The sequence below is a fragment of the Tachypleus tridentatus genome, chromosome 12 (assembly GCF_004210375.1).
Source record: "Tachypleus tridentatus isolate NWPU-2018 chromosome 12, ASM421037v1, whole genome shotgun sequence".
Lineage (NCBI taxonomy): Eukaryota > Metazoa > Arthropoda > Merostomata > Xiphosura > Limulidae > Tachypleus > Tachypleus tridentatus.
This window is the reverse complement of record NC_134836.1, coordinates 31,983,335-32,006,767: the sequence shown is the minus strand read 5'-3', so window position 1 is coordinate 32,006,767 and position 23,433 is coordinate 31,983,335. Positions and strand designations below refer to the sequence as shown.

Below are 23,433 nucleotides of genomic sequence, written 5' to 3'. Positions count from 1 at the left end.
AATCAATTCTGTAAACTTACTTCAAAAAATTCCATATGCCAGTTACATAAAGTGATTGAAAAGAAAGTTAAATGGTAATTACATGGTATTAGATTTTGGTAAACAGTAGCTTTCAATTTAAACGTTTTTACATAATTTATACTTTTTATTGACTTATAGTCAACTGTTAGCCTAAGGTCAAAGCAAAAAATTTCTAGTACAACTCAGTTAGTACAAATTTACCTCATAAACAGAAGTTTCTATGCTGCCAAGAGTTGGGTTCTTTTCTACCTGTTTATATGACAAAAATATAAATTATGTTCAAAAATAAGATCACATTTAGACTTAGTATGTAGCATGCAGAAAGTATGTGTGATTAAAAAAAATTTAGTACTAAGTACATATAAATTTTTTATTTTCAATATTTTTGCTTCTTATCCTAAATAGTGCTTTGTAACAAACCTTGGGGCCAGAAATAAGTACTGCTGTGTCTTTTAATAACAACAAACATGGAAAGAAAAGGTGCAATATAAAAATTAGACTGAGTTACCAACACTAATGGAAACTGTTATGTTTGTAGAAATACTTAAAAAGAAAAATACGTACCAAACAAACAAAAACAAAATTTATATAAAGAAACTTTGACTTCATATTGTAGAAATTTGGGTATATAAGACGAAATTACTTACAAAATATTACATCATGGTAATATTGCACAATTTAGGATATATAAATACAACAAACAAAAATAAATGTTTACAATATGAAACAACTGCTGAGTGTTATAGAATTTGACATATATCAGGCAGTAACTAAAAATAAAAGTTTAAACCAAACAATAAATCTTGTGATAATTTGTTTGTGTTTATTTTTCCTCTAACTACTGCTAGGGTTTTGTATTTGGATCTGTAAAATATGGTTTAATCAACTAGAATGTTTCAGGATGTGTTAAGAAGTTATTTTGCTTTTTAAAATGCATGGATGTCATAGCTTCAGATGTGAATAAATACAGATCAGTCAGTGGGGTGTTCACTAGGGATGCTGTTGAGATTTCTAGTTTCTTCTTCCTTTGCATGGGGTATACATATAGTCTATGTACTTTCAAACTTTACTGGCATAAAACATACTGTTGGTGTGAACATGCTTTATAATCACTATAAGAAAAACTTGTATACTAGACAGGTGAAGTGAAAGAAAAAATGTTAACCACTATGCAATTCCTCACATTATACAGCCCCACAATAGCAGGTATAATTAGTTAAGTAATCCAAAAATTATTTAGTCTCTTAAGTTCAAAATTAAATATTTTTTGGAATATAAGTTGTTTTATTATTATTACTGCCATATTATTAAGGCAAAAACAAAATCTTTTTACATTCATAAGTGGTAAAACATTAATTTTACAATTAAATTTTGTTTTCAGATTGTATTAATCATTTGAGAGTTTTTTTCAAATATAGTTTATATATCTATTTTCAAGAAAAGCACTAAGATTAAGTGATATTTATAAGTCACATATAACTTATTGCTTTTTTATAAAAATAAAATAACATAGAAAATAAAGTGTAATTTAAATTATCAAGTCTGATGGATATGAACAATTTTATTCTTACATACTTTTAATATGTATATTGCACTAGCATATTGCAGAAAAATACAGCCTCTCTCCGCACCTCATACATGTACATCTGCTGGTATTTTAATACTTGAGATGTATCAAGCAGTGTTTATAATTTACAAAAATAAAACAAGAAACCCTGCCAAATATTAGATATTAGGATGCATCACAAAGTAACAACAAATGAATGTGTTAAAAAACAAATCCATTCTAATTCTTGTAAAACTTAAGGTATATTAGATAGTTGACACAAATAACAGTACAGAAATTAGATCACTATTAATTACAAATTTAGAGTAGATCATAAATTAATCAAAATAAAGTATAGAAATTAGATCACTGTTAAATACTGTAAAACTTGTATCACTGGCATTCAGAATTAGAAGTATAGAAATTAGCTCACTGCTAATAATTGAGAATCTTTGAACAAATAATACAGTAATCAAGAATAAAAACTTGAAAAATAAATTACAACTAATTACTAGATATATATTGCAAAACAACTAAGAATAAGCTTAAAAAAAACAAAATTATATAATGAAGAGTAATAATATACATTAAAATCAGCTAGCCATAGTAATATAGGGCATTTTAATGCTACAAAAAGTACTGAAATAAAAAGGTCAAAACTACAAAAATTGAGTTCCTTATAACTTAAAATATTTTATCCCTACTTTGGCAAATTTCTGTAATTATATTTGTCTGAGGTTTTATTCCATTATACAAGTCTGTTGTACACAAAAAAAACAACAGATGTACTACAAATTTATTTGTACTAAAGTAAACTTATGAGTTCCCAATGTTAGTCTGACTCAGGTGTTGACAAGTCAGAATTCAAGTTAATGTTCACATGAAAAATAAAAATATGCTTATCCATCACACAGTTTGCATAATCTTTTTCTGAATCCCATATGTTGTACCTAGTTATTTACTCTACCATGAACCATCTCTAAATCAGTAGTTTAGGGTAAAATTAATAATTGGTGGCACTGTAATATATGATCCTATGTTAAATGGCACTCTGTAAAAGTTTATAACTTGGGCACTTTGATTACCACCTCTACACACTGCATTAATCAAATTACAACAATAAAGATTTGCACAAAAAGTGAAAGATCATGGCAATCCATACTTTTCCCCCAACCTGCACCCACATGTCAATGTAGTCCTACAGACACATTTTGATAGGATTAATATGTTGTTATTCACAATTAAGACAGCCCACCTGACAATGTCAAGGAATTTTTCATGTCCACAATAAAGAAAAAGGTTCCCACCCATGATACATGAATGAATATGGTACAAAATCAAAAATACAAAGTTGAAAGCATATAAAGACACCAATTTCATATACAAATACAGTATACAAAGTTACTGAAAAATTACAAAATTGGCCCACATGAAATGATTACAATGCCAAAGGGTGGTTTTCAAATGCTATGTTGTATCTGTGTTGATTTGAGGTCACAGTTACTGGACAGGAAAAACTTCTATGAACTTCTCTTAGTTGATCTTTCAGGTCTAGCAGAATTTCTGCACAATTAGTTGATAAATACCTCAAGTTATTACACCAAAACTGTTAAAAAATGATCTGTTGAAGAAATTGTTGTAACTCATTACAAAAAATATCTTAAGTGTAGAGAGCCACAGGCCCTCAAATTCTGTACGTCATATCTGGGCACAAAGGATATATTTACATTGATGATACTTGATTGAGGCAGTTATTTCTGGGACATGCACATATACTGATTTACAACTGTAGTAGATATAAAAATAAAAGCAGCCTATTGGATTACCACTTCACTTCAAATAATGTTCATCTGAATGTGAATAATCTTGATTCTGAAATCAATAAGCCTCAACTTTTAGTAATAATGTTTTAGGTACAATCAAGTCATTTCTGTTTTACTTATTTCCAAATAACAGCTGCCTGTTTTCATACTAAGTATATAATCTACTTATTTTTATCAATATTCTTATTCTATTGAATAATAATTAATAATATCTTTCCAATCTGTATTTGTGTACTCCATCTCATACAATATACAATACCACTCTAGTTTCCATACTTAATATTTCTGATCTTTTTTAAATCATTTTTAGCTCTCCTTCCCTCCTCCATGATTATATTTCTAACATATTACACACACACACATACTTTCCTATCTTTTTGCACAATAGAAATTGGTTACTCTGGAGAGATTTGCAAATGAAAGGCATCCTGAACATTTCTTAACATATAAAACATTACAATAAATTTTTCTTTGAATTTTCATGTTGCATATATTAACTCACCATAAAACTCAAAAGACCAGTTAGTATAGTTGATACAGACCAAGCAGGATTCCAAGTGTCAGGATGGAAATCACTGATGCTAAGGCAAAGCCTAGTATTACACTTAAATCTACCATTAGGCGTAATCATGTATATGCTAGGGGGTTTGAATGGAAACTCTCCTGGGAACACCAATTTACCATGGTATAATCCACCTACAAAGTGAAAAAAATATGATACTTCAATATTTTTACATACAAAATATCGATGCTATGTATATAAAATATCAACAAATAAAATTAAAACTGACTTCTTAAAGGCACATGTAATGAAATTACAAATTTTAATTTTTATAAAGGCTATTAAATTAACCCATTTTTTATAATCACAAAACACTTAAAAATAATCCTTCCTGTTTGCTATACTAGAACAGTTTTACAGTATAACATGTTAAGATACCGTTTGCCATGAAGCAGAGATGGACAAAAAGGCAGATGAAAATATGCACTGTAATATTTCAGAGCTTATAAATGTTACTGATCTAAAGTCTAACACCACAAATAAGTCAGGAATATATTTTATGTTTAAAATGACAAACTGTAAACTGTGCATGAGCAAACGACTGTTGCATAAGTTTAACCTGCAGAACTATAAACTTATCATGAGGGTTGCATGCATGATGATCAGCCATTCTCAGATACATTTTTATTTCATCAATGGCCTTTTAAAATGTAGGTACACAGTACTGTAGAATAATCAACTGCTAAAATACCTTTTCTAAAATGTTACGGAACAGAAAAAAATGCTATAAGTTGAAGGAACAACTAAAACTAAAGTTTACAAGTCTCATGAGAAATGTAGTAAGTGGAAAGTAATACTAGTTTCTGATTTAAGAAAGCTCAGATCTGTTCTATGAAAGGTTTTTATTTTTTATCTTTGGTGATCACTCTAGAAATCATACATATTCATTCGGTATCTTCTGTACAGATAGTATTCCTTCTAAATTCAATATCCAGTCAAAGTAGCTATGTTACATCAAGAAGTTTTGTTAGTGCAATAACACATAATCAAGAGTAATATGATCTCTTGACCTGTTACATTGTTTCACAAGTTAAAAGTTTAAATTTCTTTAAAATGCTAATAAATCACTCTTCTAAATTGATAATATAGATGTCCATTTAAAGGTGTTATGTGCTCAATGTCAAAAGAAAAAGTTAAAATTTTCCTAAACTTAAAATGTAATTTTTAATCATGGTTTCATCATTATAGAGATTCCTATGTGTCAAGTGGCAAGAGCGTAACAAACCGTAACTGAGAGTTCAACCTCAATCAACACCTGGTGGCATTTAGAACTGTACATCAGATCTGTAGTAGGAAGTGCCTCAAGATTATGGTAATGTAGCATGCTTACAGGACACATAGTGCAGATTTGATACTAAGTACACATCTTCAGGCAACACTTACAACAGAGCAGGATCTATAACTTATGAGTAAGAGGCTTCTGTAAAAGAAAAGAAAACTAATACTTACCAGTCACAAAGAAAAAAAAGTTGTAAAATGGTGATTAAAGGCAAGCAGAAACCCACAGAGCAAGAAACATCCACATGATGGAAACAGTAAAGGTGTGTGGGGTAGTATATACACCCGTGCTGATGATTTCGTCCAAAGGAAGATAGACATGTACAACCAGGGACTTTGACAGGTGACAGATTTGATGAGAAAAGATCCCCCCCCCAAAAAAAGGTGAAAATTACCCCGTTGTAGGGAAAAATACACCTAGTGAATGACCTGATGAATCCAACCCAAATATCACATGAAATGGCAGGGTTACAGGGAACCACAGAAAGATTCATTATGCATTGCATAACATCCCAGGGCTCTAAGTAAACAGAAAAGGCAACATGGATTCAAATGGTCATAAAGATTGGAGATGGAAGAGAGGAAATGAGAGTATAAGTGGAATTACCCTCATGGACATCAGAAGTCTTGGGAGGAAAAGAACAGTTGTGAAAAAGGTTAACATAGGATGAATGAAACAAAATACGGTTAACATCAATCACAAAAACACTGCAAAGATGATAAGCACATCAACAAGAGAAATAGCAACTTCAATGATGGGTGGCATAACGAACAAGATGATAAAAGGCTTAAATGGAGAGAAGTAAAAGTGTGAAGGGTAATACTGGGTTTTCAATCAGGAATTGAGGCAGAGGAGGGAGGGCAAACAATGGGAAAGGAACACAGATGCAAATGCAGTAAACTAAAAAGTGGTAAGCAAAGCCATCCAGCCACAGAAAACAAAGTAAACTGGCAGGCTCCTGTCATAAAACCTAGTGAAAAACAAAGATAACAAATGACGAATGCTAGGATGAGAAAAATGGTAAACCTGGAATAGAGACCAAAAGCAGTATGTATTTCATTTGTATTAGAAAACTGCTAATGAGGATGAGCAGAGGATAGAAAATTGAGGTGGCAACAGCCTTGAAAGGCCTTTCTGGTTAGGGACTGGATGTGTGAAGAAGTGTAAGGAAAGAAACATATGCTAGAGCAGGGCTGATGAAGAAGCATGTGAGGCAAAGGGAAAGGGATGGGTGGTGACACCAACAGCCATTGTAGAAGCAGAAACAATGACTGAGCTGGACAATATGATTCCACCAATAGAAACTGACAAAGAGTGATCTGAACTATCAAAAGAATACGACGAAGAAGCTGAATAAGAGGACAAATATATAGCTAACTGTTCATTCAGTTCTGGCTGACAACATTCTCCAAATCCATCTGTAAACGTGGAACAGATGAAGAAAAATGTGAAAATTTGGTGTTTAAAGGAGAAGCAAATAAACCCAAAAAGGATACTCCAACAAGCACAAACAACATCTGAAAAAAAAAAAACAACAGAATCCATAGAACAGCCTGTTAGTGGTATCATGTCAAGTTAAGATAACCAAACCTACACCAGATTAATAGAAGACAGAAGATGGCACACCAGCAAAGTAATTTGGTAGCCATGGGCCCAATACAGGAGATCCAAAAATAAAAGTCCCTAAGACCAGATGCATTCTTGCCTGGGGATATAGAAAATCACATTCAAATTGTCTAAATGCACCATTACCACTTGTACCCAAAGAAATGGCATGAAGTGTATAATAGCCACTAAACAGCAAAAAGCCTCAAAGTACTGAAATGGAAAGTGATTTCAAGAAGAATCTACCTTCCCAACACTTCCAGACCATTAAGACATGGTCCCCAACCAGAAAGGGGAGCACTGGTAAAAAACAAAAAGTGACAATCCAGATGATATGAAGGAAGAGTAGCCCCCACAATAAAATTGGTCTTATTCACAAACCAGGCAATGTCCATACATAATGGAAAGGGAAGGGTGAGAACAGTCTCAAAGGGATCACAAACAATGCATCATTTTTTGATTAAAGCACACTGTAGATTAATGTGGACACAACAAAAAGAAAGGAGTGCCTCAAGAGAGGACAAGATCCCCAAAGGAGAAAAACCTTCTCATGCAGAAGGAAAAGACCTTGTAAACTAGTCATTTCACATCTTGCAAGCATAGTGGAAAAGGTTGCACAGAGTGAATTAAACAACACAGCCAAATAAAGCACAATCTGGGTAGGTGTGAGGAACAACTTTTCCACCTTGATAAGCCAACCAATCTGGGCAGCTTTCTAAAAAAAAAACTAAGTGTGGAAAGCAGAGTTAGCCAGCAGGGATACCAACAGTAGCCAGTCATCTTTCTAATGATGGAAACAAAGGCACTGGGAACAAAATAGTCAAGTAAATGACCAAACAACTCAGCAAAACACATAGTAATTGAGGCTAAGCCAAATGGAAAAGCATAAAATAGGAAACACACCCATAATAAACAAATTAAAGAAAATGTCAGGATGCTGGGGAGTTGGAACTATTCAGATAGCATCAACCACACACCTGAAGTGAAAACCCAATGGAGAGTTAAGTATAACTTAATGGTTTGTTTGTAGTTAAACACAAAGCTACACAATGGGCTATCTGTGCTCTGTCCACCATGAGTACTGAAATCCAGTTTCTAGTATTGTAAATTTGCAAACATACCACTGTGCCACTGGGAGACATGACTCCATGGGTAACTTGGAAAAGAATGAAGAAGTGATTCACAGATGACCAATCAATCATAGGGCATCAGCCTCTCATCATTTTGAGAACTTCAAACAAACGAGAAAACAGTTTCCAATACCAGCATGAAATAGTATCCCATAGAGGGGGTAAGAAACAGAATGGGGAGACATTCATTGATGTGACAGGAATAGAATGACAGGAAAGAGAAGATAAAGACATCAAACATACCTGATGAATCAAATCAACAAAAGATGAAAAAAGGCATGGTCAGTTCCCCAAAAATGACACTAAGAAGCATAAGCAGGAGAGGGAGAAAAGCTATCCAAATCCTTGTCCTCCCTGTCAGATACATCAAATGCAGACAACACTTTATAACTCCTCATGTGGTGGTGAATGTTAAATACATAGTTCTATATGAATTATAGAAGTCACATCATCCACTTACAACTATCAGCCTGACCCTGAAGACATGCCTGGTAATCCCACCTGAGCAGGAACTGTAATAGCAGTTTCAACTAGTTGAATAATGTGAGTATAAACTCAAACTAAAGAAAACAAAGAAATGAGAAAAAATATTGCACTAAAATAATGATTCCAAAATTTAGAAGCAAAGACAAACACATCTTAACAGAAAAGACTGCCAATTGAGAAGCAATTTAATAGGTGCATTATTAGAAAGAGTGTTATTTACAACAGTAAGTAATGTTACATTCCTACTGGTGGAGGGTTGCTGCATGATCTGCAGAAAAAAAGTAGAAGTTACAAGAGTAGTGGCAAGTGAAAAATATTTGCAGACAGAGAACAGTACTAATCAAGGAGGTATTTTTTGAGAGGAAATAAGAACTGAATGAGCTGACAACGTAGAGTTGCATGAGCAAATATATTGTAATGAAAAAAAAACTATAACAACATTTAATCATTAATTACTTGGTTGATGATCATGTTACTGATCATAAAATAGACTTCGTAAGAATAAATCAATATTTGTTTAAAATAGGGTTTTTACCAGTAACAGAAGTACCAAAGTTGGGCATTTAATTAATTGAAATTTTGACAATCATCAATATACTACAAATATGCTATGTCTGCAGATTTCAAAAATTCAAAGAAAAGGTAAAAAGATAAATTAACATATCTAAATAGAATTTTATTCTGTTTTATTACGTGCAACATTTTGAACAGACACATCTGCAAGTAAGTGATGCATCACATTACATAGAACTTAAAACTAAGAAAGAAGCATTGGACAATTCAAATATGGTTGTTTGAATTACACACATTCTATGAAATGTGTTTAAAACAATACTGTTTAATAAACTACTTATTGAGTTTTTTTTTACAAATAGTATTAAAACTTGCAAGAAAATGGAAAACTAAGTTATAGTAACAAAGTGAATTTTGGAAAATATACTTATAGAAAGCAATAAACAAAATTCTTAAAATAATAAAGTAATTATCCAGCAAAATATTTCTAAGAGGGTGTGAGGAGGTTTTTATAAAGATAAAGTTTAAAAACAGATTAAATAAAAAGTAACTATTCAGTAAAAGATATTAATGAAAAAGTCATAGAATAAAAATTTACTGAAAAACATTTTAAAAGTTACACAAGGGGACCTAATGTTGAGTTGAAGGATGAGACAATGTTCTAGGCCTTTTCATGTTAATTTGAGTGATATATTTTTGAAGATATTGAGTGAAGAATATTGTCCATGTCAATTCCATTTAATTCTTGTAAATCTATCTCTAATGAAAAATTATGAAACGATTGATTTTCTTTTGCTATCTTACATGCTGTGCAAAATGTTCTTGCAGTACTCATTTTTTCATAAAATAATGCTTTCAAACATACATCTCAAATAGCCTTTCTCAGCTTTAGCCAATAATTTCACTGCAACTTTATCCCCATGGTTTCCTTGTGATCAAAAATTTCTTTTACACAAAGACAAAATCTGTTGCTGTGTGCTTTCCCCAAAATAAGTGATTTAATTGTTTTCCCATTCATCAGAAACTTTCATTCTAATTCTTTCTTAGTCTAGATTATATGCAACACAATATTTATTTCTAATAAAGTGCATCTGTCTGAAAAATTGCAAAATATTAAACAGAATTAAGTTTTTAATTGGTTGATAAAGGTGTGAAAATAATATAAAGGAGAGATGTCTGAACAGTAATACAAGTAGGTTAGAAGAAGGAAGAGGCTATGAATATGACAAGAGAAGGTTCACACAATGAAAATGGATATAAGAGGGGCCAATATTGAGAAATATTGAAGAGCAAAAGATGGGAAGACATGAAAATGATGGAGGGAATATAAAAAATAAAAGGAAGACAGTGATAAATACATAAAGATGTCCCACACATCAATCATAACCAACTACAGACACGGTCCAAATGTCCACTCATAGAGTGAGAAAGAGATGAAAAGGAAATGGAAAGAGGACTCACAATAGAGACCAAGGCAGAGAAATGGAAAACTATAGTCATCAAAACATCAGACAAATAGCAGAAGAAGAGACAGGTACACAAAGAATCATACATATATGAGAGTCAAGTCACTGATAAAAAAACATGACAAACTAGACTACTGGTAGAAAGAAGACAAGAGAAGAAAACAAATGGTCTGGAATTTGAAATGAGAAGGAATAACATCTAGATGAAGAATAGGAGTAGAGGGCAACATCAGGAAATTAAAAACAAAATCTGGAAAAATAAAAAGATCACAAGTCTTATGACAGCCACTTAAGTCAATAGGGGATAGGAACATCACAGGAGACATCTATGCTAAAAAGGGAGCTATATAATAAAATACACAAAAAGCAAGGCATAAAGAAAAAAGGAAAATAAACTGACAGTAGGAGAACAAAGAATGGTTGGATAAAGCAGAAGTGGAACAGAGATGAAACAAAATACCCAAAGACGCTATCAGAAGTACCTCAAATAAAAGACAGAATTAGGAGAGGACATACAGAAAGGCAGAGAGACAAGGACAAAAATTAGGAACTAGAAGGTAAAAGAAAATGTGAAAAACATGATCCCCAAGCTGACTAGATATTTACCAACTGCAGGGAATCAAAAACATAAGCAAGTCAACAAATCAGTACAAACTTAGGCAGGAACATGAAGGGGTTTAATGCATTTAGGTGTGAAAAACAAGTTGTTAGATAAATAAAACAGCATAAAGCCTAATAACAAGCAAAAAGAAAGATAAAGCCAAAGAATCATGGATGATAAAGTGATAAAGGAAGAAAATGGGCAAAGGACAGCAAAAGGAACATATACGAGGATGAAATCCAGAAAGAGACTGAAAGCAAATCAGGTGAAGGACATAGTCCAATGTATCATTACCAAGTGTGCATAAAAGAAGTTGGCCAAAAAGATGAGAGTAGGAGAACCATTAGGCATATTCATGATCAATATCAGGTTTAATACTGGTTGCAATAATTTTGACAGTTAATAACCCTCCAAATGCCATAGAAGAAATAAGGGTTATTTGTTAACAAAGTCACTGTCCTTTGAGAATTCACAATAAAAATTAAAGCTTTTCAAACAAAATCTAAATAAAACAAAAAATTAATGTACCATTAATAATGCAAGTCTTAATAAGATGAATGAAGGCAGGAAATTTAAACATGTCTGACCAATACAATGCCAAGAAGTAGAATGAAGTTCTTGAGTACTAATGCTTTGCTGCTTATGTAATTATCTTGCAGTAGTGAAATTCATGTAAAATCAAGTGTTATTAGATGCAAGTTGCTTCACGACCAGTAGCATGCAAATTGCTTTGGCAAACTATACCAGGAAAAAAGTGAAACTGTGTGGAAACACATGGCACTCTCTCAGAAGTACTAGCTATACTACTAAACAACATAAGAGGAAAATACAAAACCAGAAATCAATAGAGTAGTATTCCTAAACATAAATGAAAGAAGTCAAATTGCTATTTTACTGAAGAAATCACATTTAAATCACCAATTACCTTCATATGATGTTCCCTCAGGTCCTTTCACAACATAATGCCTACAATCAAAAAAATTATTATTCTTGTTATTCAACATATATGAAATAGGTAAATAAAGAGTAAGTAAATAGTTTTAAATAATTAGTTACATAATTGTACAGATTAAATACCTAAAGAAAATTAATGGTGACAGATATGTAAAACAGCAGAGAAAAAAAAAGATCTTAGTGTGAATGAGAGGAAGAATCTTTAAAAATATCAAAAACAAACAAAATGGAAAAGTCAAATACAAATAATGTTATATAAAAAAAAGTCTATTCATACTGCATTAGCACCAGACACTCATGGTCTATAATTATTCTAAAATACTGGCAAAGGAAAGAGCCTGCTATTCACCACAATGGCAATGTGAGCTATAAAATTACACTGACACATTGTTAATTTTCTGTTCTCTTTGTCTTCTTTTTCCTGTATTAGTTGTTTCTTTATCATTTATATTCAAATCTTGATGCACTGAAGTAAATAACCCATACTGCATCACAAGTTTGATATTTCTCCATTGAAAACACCACTCTGTGAGGTGTTAAATATCTTAACTACTTTGTCTTAACTGGCATTTTATTTACATTGTTAATCCACAGAACTGAACAGCTTTTTGCATATTACCAACTTGATTAGGGAAGAGGTTGAGAATGACCTATTTGATTATCTTGTACTGTCTCACAAACAATTAATACAATACCAAGATATTCACTTGATGGTGGTCATAGACCACATAGATTTACTGAAGTATAGGTTAAAAGAATTATATAAACCTGTCAATACTTTCAGAACCTAGTTGAACCTAGAGTTTAACTTAAACACTTTTCTAAGTGTGCTCTTCAATTAACTGAATTTTACTGGGGATTTTTTCCAGATCTCTTCAAATATGTAGATAGAATTGAGTACTTTTGTGGAACAAACAGTCTAACTTGATAAAAGTGTTACACATATGTAAATATTAAAGAAAACATAGCATGACATTAAGAACAAATATCAACAGGAATACTAACAACAAAAATTTCAAATATTGTGCTTTAAGAGAATTTTGGTTTGGAAATCAATCTTTAACCTCAACTTTCTCAATACTGATGTCATTTTAAAAACATCATAACACTCGCATATAAACACAAAAAAAGTATGTCATAGAGGATCCAAAATCTATTTGAATAAATGAATTATAATATGAAATATTAATAAAATAACTGATATTATTATTATTTTCACAATGCAAACCATTCCAACAGATTTGATGGTAGTGGATGTGCAGTAACGTAAGGTACTGGATCTTTGATGATGCGAATATAATCCTGTTTCAGTCGTTGTGTTGCTGAATTTCCTTTACGAGTCATTTTCAGTTTAAATTATTGTATCTGAAAAGAAATAATCTTGTTGACATTTGTATATTTGAACATATGAATTATATTTATATAGTTCTTTGTCTGAGTCTAAACCCCTTGAAGCTTTAAACTAGAAGTCTGAACAAAAGTTCTACAAACCTAACAAGCTAAATTTTAAAATAAAAAGAAAACTTTAACAACAAAAAGCATACTAACTAGGAATACATACACAATGGACTTTTATGGACTACTTTTGCTTGCTGAGAACATTTGTAACTGCTAGTGCAGGCAGTTACTGCATCAAACATAGCAAGTTATGGGGTGTAATACAGGAAGAAGGTGAGGTCATGAGAAAGAATTATGATGCATGGAACTCAGAAAAGCAATATCAAGTAAAAAATGTTGTCATGAATGAGGTCTTGGGTGTACAGAGATCATACGACGTCAGCAAAATTAAGCTGGAGTTTAGTTTAAATAGATTTACTATAGTGATGTCTTTAGTTTTCCTCAAAGAGTAATGTAGACTATATTTAATTGAGACCAATATACTGATTGCAGTCTAGGGTTATCTGGAAAGTTATGATCAAAAATGGCTTTAATTTTCTGTACTGCCAGTATTATTTAAAGTCAATAATTTGATTGCAGTTGGCAGTAAGACAACAGTTGCAGTAACAAATAATGTTGCTTTGATCTCCAAGATAGATTATTTTATTGAAAAATGTTTCTCCACAAGAATAAGGTGTCTTTTAGACATTCCAAGTCCATTTATTTCTATAAGAAAGATTTCTTTCTTTTGCATGTTTTGAGTGTTCTGTTGGTTAAAAAATCAGTACAAATTCAGATTTTTAAAAATTTACATAATATTCTAAGTTTAAAGTTTTATTTTGGAACAAATGATAGGATAATAGTGTTTAACATATTTGTTTCAGGTTTTGGTAAGATAGAAATTTTTTTTCAGATTCTGGATGAAACTGTTCGGATGGCTATTGGCATGAAGGACGTTTTGAATGTTGTTTTCTTTTTTGAAGCTTTTATCACAGAGTTCTTAACTGAGATCAAAGTAGATGTGCATGATTCCACTTTTAAGAGAAAGAATTATTAACCTGTACCAACAGAAAACTACTCAGAAACTATCAAACCAGGAAAAACAGCCATAAAAATTGAATATATGGCATTTTAATGGCATTTAATTCCAGCAGTACCATCCAAAAATACACTCACATAAGTAAAAAAGTTGATTTACAGAGATGAAACAAATAAATATCATGTATAATATACCTTGGTCCTGTGAAAACTACATTAATATCTCATATACATCACATTAACACCATACTGCATCTGACAAAGTCAGCCATGGATGGATAGTCACAACATTTGTGATACCATCAACAAAAACAATACTAAATTCTACACATTTTAAAACAATGTAAAATAAAAGAAGCCTTCTTCATCAGAACTCTCCAGCACATCCTGAATTTTGTTCAAGACATACATTTTAAAGAACACAAAAGATAATAACAAAATGCATTCAACTCATTTACCCACTCTGGTGACTTCACGTGACCTTTTTATATTGGAATTCCAGTTTATGGCAATATTTTTCATTGTTCCAATGCAACCTTGTTTCAAGTTACCATTCTACAATTTCCCTTTTATAGCAATACCTACTTCAACACAAACTATTTAAGAACCCTTTTATTCCTTCTAAATTGTTGCTGCATGCCAACATTTTTAAAAAAAGAAAGGATAAAAATTACACCTTTATAAGGTATTAATGATTTCTAATTTAAAGTTTTGTAAAGTTGCAGCCTCTTCTATTACAAATTTATTCTATAAGCCTAACACTTTGTTAGTAAACAAAAAAATATCTTTTCAGGATTTAAATTTGTATCATATCATTCTCACTATGAAGTACAAAAAGATGATGCATCAACACTATCAATGCTTTTAACAGTCTCAACTTTCATATACCCTCTAACTTTCCATTGCTCAAAAGAGCAGTTTTGGAGGCCTTAACCTGTCCTCAAATGTAAACTTTTCATCTTAAATATTATCCCAGTAGCCTTGAACCTTTTTCAACAATTCACTGTCCTTTGTAAAGAAAAGTGAACACAATACTCCAAACTGGGCCTAATCACTGACCGATAAAATGAAATCTTTACATTTATATTCAATATATTGATAAATTCAATATGTCATTACATTATAGTCCCATAAGCATTCTTAGAAATAACTTTATCAGATCATCATGTTGTAAGCCAATAAGCATTATGTTATACAATACACATTATATTTTGAGATCCATTACATACTACGATGAAACTATTAGGGCCATAAATCTATATACTTCTTAATATTCTTTAAAAGTGTTGTTGGTTTAGAATAATCATAGTTTAAACCATTAGAAACTATACAAAACAATTCATGTAATAATATATATTATTACAATATGCAAATTAATGCTAGTTGTGGTGGTAAAATTTTGGAAAATAATTACAATATTTACAAGTTGTACATAACTCTCATTTAAGTAAAGTTTAGGCAGGGGTGACTGAGCTGGATTAGGTTAAGGTTTAGAAAAGAAGGTAGGCTATTATGTACAAGTACCTAATGTACAGGAAACATAAGTAAAGGCTTACACAAAAGGATATGTCTAAATATCAGTTTTTTTGTTTCAGTAATTTGCAACTTTTCAATACTTGCAATCAATACTTTAAGACCATGATAACAGCACATAAACACATACAATTATTATTAGCTTTTCTGAAGTTGTTTATGAGGGAGGCTGTAGCAGAAAACATGACATCAGCATTATATATATCACAGCACAAGTGATTTTGCTCCTATCTAATCAGAGACAATTCAATGCCAGTGGTATGCACCAATTACAGCCAATGTTTGATTTTCAAGCCATGAAGCATTTTTCGAAATAACTCAAGGTTGAACATAAATGATAGTTGTACATGATGTAATCTCATCCAACAAAAGATGTTCTAACAAATTCACTAATCAGAGCAAAAATAACAATGGAAAAAAAATACCCTTTTCACTTGCTGATATTTACTGTTTGAACAATTATTTATAATTTCTCCTTAAGATAATATTCCAATAATCAAGATTTTAAAATGTGATGTGAGGAATTATTGCAAACATACCATTAAACATACCTTCTACTGATAATAAATTTTCTCTTCCTATTTTTTAAAATTATTTCATTTAAGCTTTAACTATTGAATTATAGTATATGATGTAACATGATATTAGTTGTACAGCATTGCTATCAGTGACTGTTTCATTCATAATGTTTTAATTTATAATTACAAATGTGACATCAACATATGCTAAGCTGTGGTTTACAGATACTTTATAAAATTAAGAAGTAGATGAAGTCAGTAGTGTGTGTTACTACTGATTCTGCAAGTAATACAGAGAAGATTCTGACCTATTGGTAACAAACTGGATTCACTGCTCATGATATGGTTATCTCTTATCCAGTAATTATATGTTTTGCTGTAATTCATCTATATGCAGAGAGTGGACAAAAAAAAAAGTGTCCTCCCTTGAAATTATTAATTTGTTATATGTCTTTTATCAGGTAACAGAAACACATGTAAAACTTTACAATTTTAGAACACTCTTGATGAGATTTTTTCAAATATAATCCCAAATCTTAATTTTAACACTGGCTTTCATAAATACTTAAAACTTTTCATGAATTTAGTTACATTTTTTCATAAAATGTGTTGTGTATCTACTGTAGTTTCTGAGGTCTTATTCCAACCAGACTACAAAATGATCAAACATGTTTATCTGCAATGATGGAGTCATTAAAATATATCTTAGAAATAAGAGAAATGATGTAATGGAATGGCCAGGTCAATCACTTGATATTAATCCAATTGAAAATTTAAAGGTTGAGTTAATCCAATTAACAAACGATCACAACTCAAACACAAAAGATAAACTTTTTAAAGCACTCAAAGAATAATGGCAGTCAATCATTTAGGGATATCTACACAAACTCACTGAAAGCATATCACATTAATGTGAAGTAATAGTGAAATATAAGGGTATGCCAACTGAATATTAACTTGTGAAACTGGTTTGTGATGAGTTTAACTTTTATGTTAAATTATTGCAGAGAAACTTTATGATCATTTTGTGGGCTAATTGGTATAAGAAGATCTAAGAAACTACAGCAGTTGTACAACACGTTTTATGATAACATGAACAAAAATTATGAAACGTTCAAGTATTTACAAAAGCCTGTGTTAAAATTAGGATTTTGAGATCACATCTCATTGAGTGCATTCTAAAAATATATAGTTTTACATATTTTTCTGTTATCTAATAAAAGACATAAAAAATTAATATTTTTTTAAAGGGGGGACAGTTTTCCTTGTCCACCTCCTTCATGCTAATACACAGTTCTCAGGATTTACATGTTTTCATTATTGAGCAAATTAAAGCTACTTTTCATGACTATCATCATTGGTTCACAAAATATTCATATTGGCACCCAAAATGGAGCTTCTGTATCAAGCACTGCCTGTCTTGTCTTTATATTCAAGCTTTTCTACAAAGAACTGTTATTATTCTCATATAATGTCACAAGACATTTTCAAAATAATCTTTTTCATAAGTTTTTCTTTTCTTACAATGTCAAATAGATGTTTAACAAGTCACAGAATGTACAGTCACTCCCTTGTCTTCAGATTGACAAAGTCTGCCTATCAACTTTCAACCAGTTTTGTTCAACAGTAGCTGTATCAACTTAATATTGTTTGCCTTATAGTGCAGTTTATTCATTCTTGAGAGTATTCATGGTGTATTACAAGTAATGAACTATTTTTTGTCCCTGCCATATATCAAGATAAAACTAATTAAATGAAGGAATGTTGAAAAGAGGCTTCTTGAAAACTGATGTAACTATAAGAAATGACAGTGAAACGTAAATTACACTATCTTATTTTGTAACACGTTGAAAGGTCTCTTTTATATCATTAACATATTTCTGTAGTTATTGTAAAACTACATTCTGTATATATTTTATAACTTATATACTGGAATGTCATCATTTACTAAAACACTTGTTTTAAAAAAAAAACATTTTAGTATTTTATCAAGAAACACTGGTGAGTAGCTTTTACCTTTTTTATTTTCCAAGAATAATGCATAATCATACCAAATGTTTCTCATTCAAACAATCCTCAGTCAATATTTTGAGGGCTTTAGAACATTTTAGCCTATTTGTGCTTTTTTAAATCTTAGCACCTCTGGGTACCTATTTTTTCAGTAATATATCAACAATTAAAACATGAACCCTATATATTTAATGGTGATAATCTTACTTCTTTTCACTGGATAAAAAGAGGTACTGAATTTAAATTGAGGTTTATTCTGCACGTCCATGATATATCACTCAAAATTTCAGAAGTTTTTATCTTGCTCAGACTTTCAGTGTATGAGCATTCACACACATACATATATATACTTTCTAAAAAATTTCCACAAGTTTATTCTTTATTCTATGGTGGATGATGTCTCTTAAAACAATATATTGCGAACAGACATCAACAAAGTAATGTATCAATAACTACTTCTATCGTAGATATGATAAAAGCTTTTCAAAAATTAGTTTCTTCATTTATATAATTAAAAGAAATTTTCCAAAAAGGAATGCTTAATCAGCACAAGTTTATACGGACTGTTTCTTCTATTTACTTAGTAAGAGATTTACTCTAGAATACATGGTGTCAACAACCTAACTCTATAGACACAGGTTAAAAGCCATTTATCGTATTTATTGACTCGCATTCAAAATTTTACTGAACTACTATTTTATGACTGTATATCAGTAAGTTTGGTATCAAATTGTAGATTATAATTCAAATTTCAGTATTGTGCATTAATTTTCTAATTTAAAGTATTTTTTCAAAAAACACCTAAATATTAATATTTTGTGCCATGTGATATGTTCAATGCAGCATTGGTTCAAATTACTTGTATGTGATATCCTAATACAGTCTATAATTTCTTATGAATTAGATGCAGCAATTTTATAAACTGGAATGTAAAATAAGAACCAACTATGTTTTCTATATTTTAAGAGTTAATATATTTATTGAATAAACCAATGTGGCCTCATCCACCACTTTAATTTTTGAAAATAATTGCTCACCTAAACCCAATGGCATGTTTAACAAATCAAAAACTCAGAATGTCCCTCTAGTGCCTCTCTCAGCCTCTTTTAAATATTTCAGTGACAAACTCATTCTTTTCATGCTAGGGTCCAAGTTGTAAGGTAAGACATTAATGAGTTCAAAATGTTTTGTTTTTTTTATACCCAAATACAGTTTACTTTCTAAGATTGAAAAATTATAGTAAAATTCTTTGGTTATTTAAAAATGTATATTTATAAAACCTCAAAAAAATTACTTCATTTCAAAATCCTCCACATCTGAAATCTTATATGGCTTAGCAACCAAAGGTAAGTAAGAAATGACTATGAGAGATAATTGTTTCTATACATTTTTTATTTACTGTTCTATGTTTTATGAAGAATAGGTTTAAGAATTTATTTGTAAATTTGTGACTATTTTACAAAACAAAATTCTGCTAAAACATATCTAAGATGGGTAACTACAAAGGTCAGTTTTATACTATTCAATATGGTAGGGTGTACGTACACCATGCCAATGCAACTTTTATAATGTTATAATGTTAGCTAGGCATGACTGGAAGTGCAACATAATAAGAATAATAAATATATATAATGTATAACTTTATGAGATTGAACCCATTTAGACTAAACATTTGTGTTATAATATGTTGTCATTCTAGAACAAAAAAAATTTATATTTAACCTTTTTATGGTGGTTATGAGATTAGTCAAATCAACCGAACGGTACAGAGATTTAATTATGAAAACAACAGATGAAAGTTTTTTTCTTTAAAAAACATTTGACAATTATCTAGAGGTTATAAATATTTTTACATGTGAAATTTGAATGTGTTCTGATGCATAAAAGTATTTTTAATCTTAAAATCAAAGTTACTTTGCATGTTGAACAGTTAATATTCAAAAATAAAAAACACATAAGAAAAACAGAAATTAAAAAAAATTTGTAATATTTACTGATAACCTGCAAAATTTCATGAAGATACGTTTACTAACTTAAAAGTTAACCATGGGTCTGAACCCAATTTGGGAAGGAACAATAAACCTACACCAAATTTTAGTTTTTCAAGCAATAAAAAATGTCTTTCTTGTGTCAGGGATTGTATGTTATATAACTTGAGAATGTCCATCACAGATATGTCTTCTAGTGGACAACAAGAAAATTTTAGATGGGGAATGAATTAGTAAAGATCAACAAACTTAACAAAACCCTTTCATGTCCCAATTAAAATGTCAATGTAATACTGTATTTGAAGATCCTCTTTCAAACAGCTTGTAATAAGTTTCAATGTTTTATTAGCATGGTGCTTCAATTTCTATCGTTAATATATACTTAATACCTTATGAGGAAAATCCTGCCATACTCTGAAGGTCCAGTTAATACTGCTAATGATGTAGAATGCATTTCAGTTAGTAAACATCATTATAGGTTTATTTTGGGTGGCTGAATATTTAATCACACATTCATTATTTAGCCATACTCTGAAGGTCCAGTTAATACTGCTAATGATGTAGAATGCATTTCAGTTAGTAAACATCATTATAGGTTTATTTTGGGTGGCTGAATATTTAATCACACATTCATTATTTAGCCAACTATAACCTATGGTATTTTAAATCATGTTCATTATTGTACTTCAGCACAATTTACACATTTCTGTATGCATAAACAGCCAACTGTATAACTAAATCACATAGCTTATATACATACTGAAAGATATTAATATCTTATCTAGCAATAAATCAACTGTTAGTGCATCTAATGATGTGAGGCTAATTATAAAAAAAATTTCAACAGAGCATAATATTAAACCTCAAACAAATAAAATGTTTTCTGAAAATTATCTGAAGTGTTTTAATACAATATTAAAATATAAATTTCATTACCAATATCTTCTTCATTTTAAAGAATATCATTATTAAAACTAAATGGAATTGAAAGGCATATCAATCATAAGTTACAGAGTAAAATTACTAAACTATCTATAATTTTTCTCCAATTGTTCTTGTTCCTACAAAAAGTTGAAGCATGTGAAATACATAAAACTGAATAATTGCAGAGAATAACACATATCCATTGCTATGGAATGTTGAATATAAAAAAACTGAACAGTTCAATTTGCATAGAATGACACATCCATTGCTATGCACTTATGATGAGCTTAATTTCTTAAACAAATTGGACTTTATTAGCATATGAGACTTATCATTTGATTACTAGCAAGCATCCACTGGTCCCATCAGTAGATATAAGTATTGTTTTAGGTCTACTGACAGGCCAGTGGAAACTTTTTTCAATAGTCTGGTGGTTTTAAAATATGCATTACTACATACAGATGAGATGGATCAAGAATAAAGTTTCACTGGACAAAGTATTACCTCATGATCACTGACTCTCACTTTAAAACAAACTTTTGATGTTGCATTGCTATTCATAAATACAGATTTTTGCAAAAGTTGGTACTTTGTTGAAAAATTTGGCATTACTTTAATAACACATAATATGCATATTTTGTGAAAAATGATAAGACTCAAAAGCAGTAATTCAAATTAAGTCGACCACTAAAATTTCTCTAATTTTTATAAATATTCTAATTTTATTGAATGACATTTCAACTGTAGTCAACTGAATTGAATCATCATAGTTTTTGTTTTGTGTTCAGACAAAATAATTTTTATATGTTTTTTTGTATTTTACAATCATTTTTTGAAAATATTAATCTCTTGTTCATGATTAAAAAATGTTTTTAGCAATTGTTTTATTGATATAAAACAATTTCTTTCTGATGAGATGCCAATTTTGTGTAACAAAGTACTTAATGTTTTTGCAACATTGCATAATTTCTCACTTTTCAAAAATACAAACTATAATTACCTTCTCACATTCAAACAAACGTTCAAGATATCTTAAAAAAAAAAGAGGGCAGACTATATAGAAAAAATATTTGGGCAAGATATTGTCTGTATCCCAGATAAGATAGTCAATACCCTCGTCTATACTGTTATAACAGTTAAGTCAGTTATATGTTATTTCTGGAGATGGTTTACTTTAGAAATATTTATTACTACATACAGATGACATAGCCAATAAATAGGCTTGTCTCTGCTGGTCTAACAGTTAGATGTATTTTCTGTGGATCTGAATTTCTTTTCCTTGAACATACAATTTCTGATGTTGTAAAATTGGATTTTCTGTGAAATAAGAGTTGTTAAATTTTTCTATATCTGGTTTGAATGTTGGTAATCATGGTTCTCCACAGGTTCCCTTTTTTTTTGAATTTTCAAAATCTCAGTCACACTGAAATCCACTTGCTTATGCTACTGATGCAGTTTAACCTTGGCCTTTCTTAAATTTTTTTCACCCTCTATTTTTTCAGTAATTACCATATTTTCAAGTTCTTCTTTTCTTGTTGTGTCCTCAGAAACTCAGTTGTTTTTTCTGATGGTTATAACCAGCTTCCTTGGTGTGTCTGCATTTCTCAGTATTTTCTCATTTGTTATATGGTCTTTCCACAGAATGTGCAAGATACTTCTGTAAAACCACATTTCTGTGGCTTCACGTCATCCTGTGCTTCAAGAAATTAAATAGGTCAGGTAAATCAACAGAATGTTGCTGCAAGTATGTGTGAAATAATGCTACACTGCTTGAATTTTGGACAAGGCTAATAAAAATCTACATTTCTGTTGGTCTTCAAACTGTCAAAATGCCTTTTAAATATGGAAGAATTATTTGCCTATAAAACCAATCTTCATATTTTTCGTTAAGAAAACCAGGTTTTGGTGCTATTCTAGTTCAAGATTCTTATAATTCTGAAGTTCTCCATTCTGCTAACCATTTTTTGTACCCAATGCATGCAGTGTCTTTGCAACTGAAAAGGAATGACTAGTTCTAGTTTGGGTCCTCGAACATTATCAACTGGATGGATCCTATTAA

At 30.7% G+C, this 23,433-nt stretch overlaps 1 protein-coding gene across 7 annotated transcripts in view; it reads right to left on the bottom strand.

Moving 5' to 3' along the window:
* LOC143235509 (ubiquitin-conjugating enzyme E2 J2-like) overlaps positions 1-23,433 on the bottom strand; it is a 45,299-nt gene that overhangs the window by 19,522 nt on the left and 2,344 nt on the right. For 5 of the 7 annotated variants that reach the window (XM_076473721.1, XM_076473718.1, XM_076473724.1 and 2 more), the window contains 4 exons: positions 13,215-13,351; positions 11,958-11,998; positions 3,893-4,086; positions 223-270 (listed from right to left, as the gene is read on the bottom strand). In XM_076473721.1, the coding sequence (XP_076329836.1) occupies positions 223-270; positions 3,893-4,086; positions 11,958-11,998; positions 13,215-13,330 (399 nt within the window). In that variant the 5' untranslated portion in view covers positions 13,331-13,351. Of the gene's footprint in view, positions 1-222; positions 271-3,892; positions 4,087-11,957; positions 11,999-13,214; positions 13,352-22,883; positions 23,071-23,433 lie in introns of all 7 variants that reach the window. The other 2 variants (XM_076473720.1, XM_076473722.1) reach the window with 2 other exon arrangements.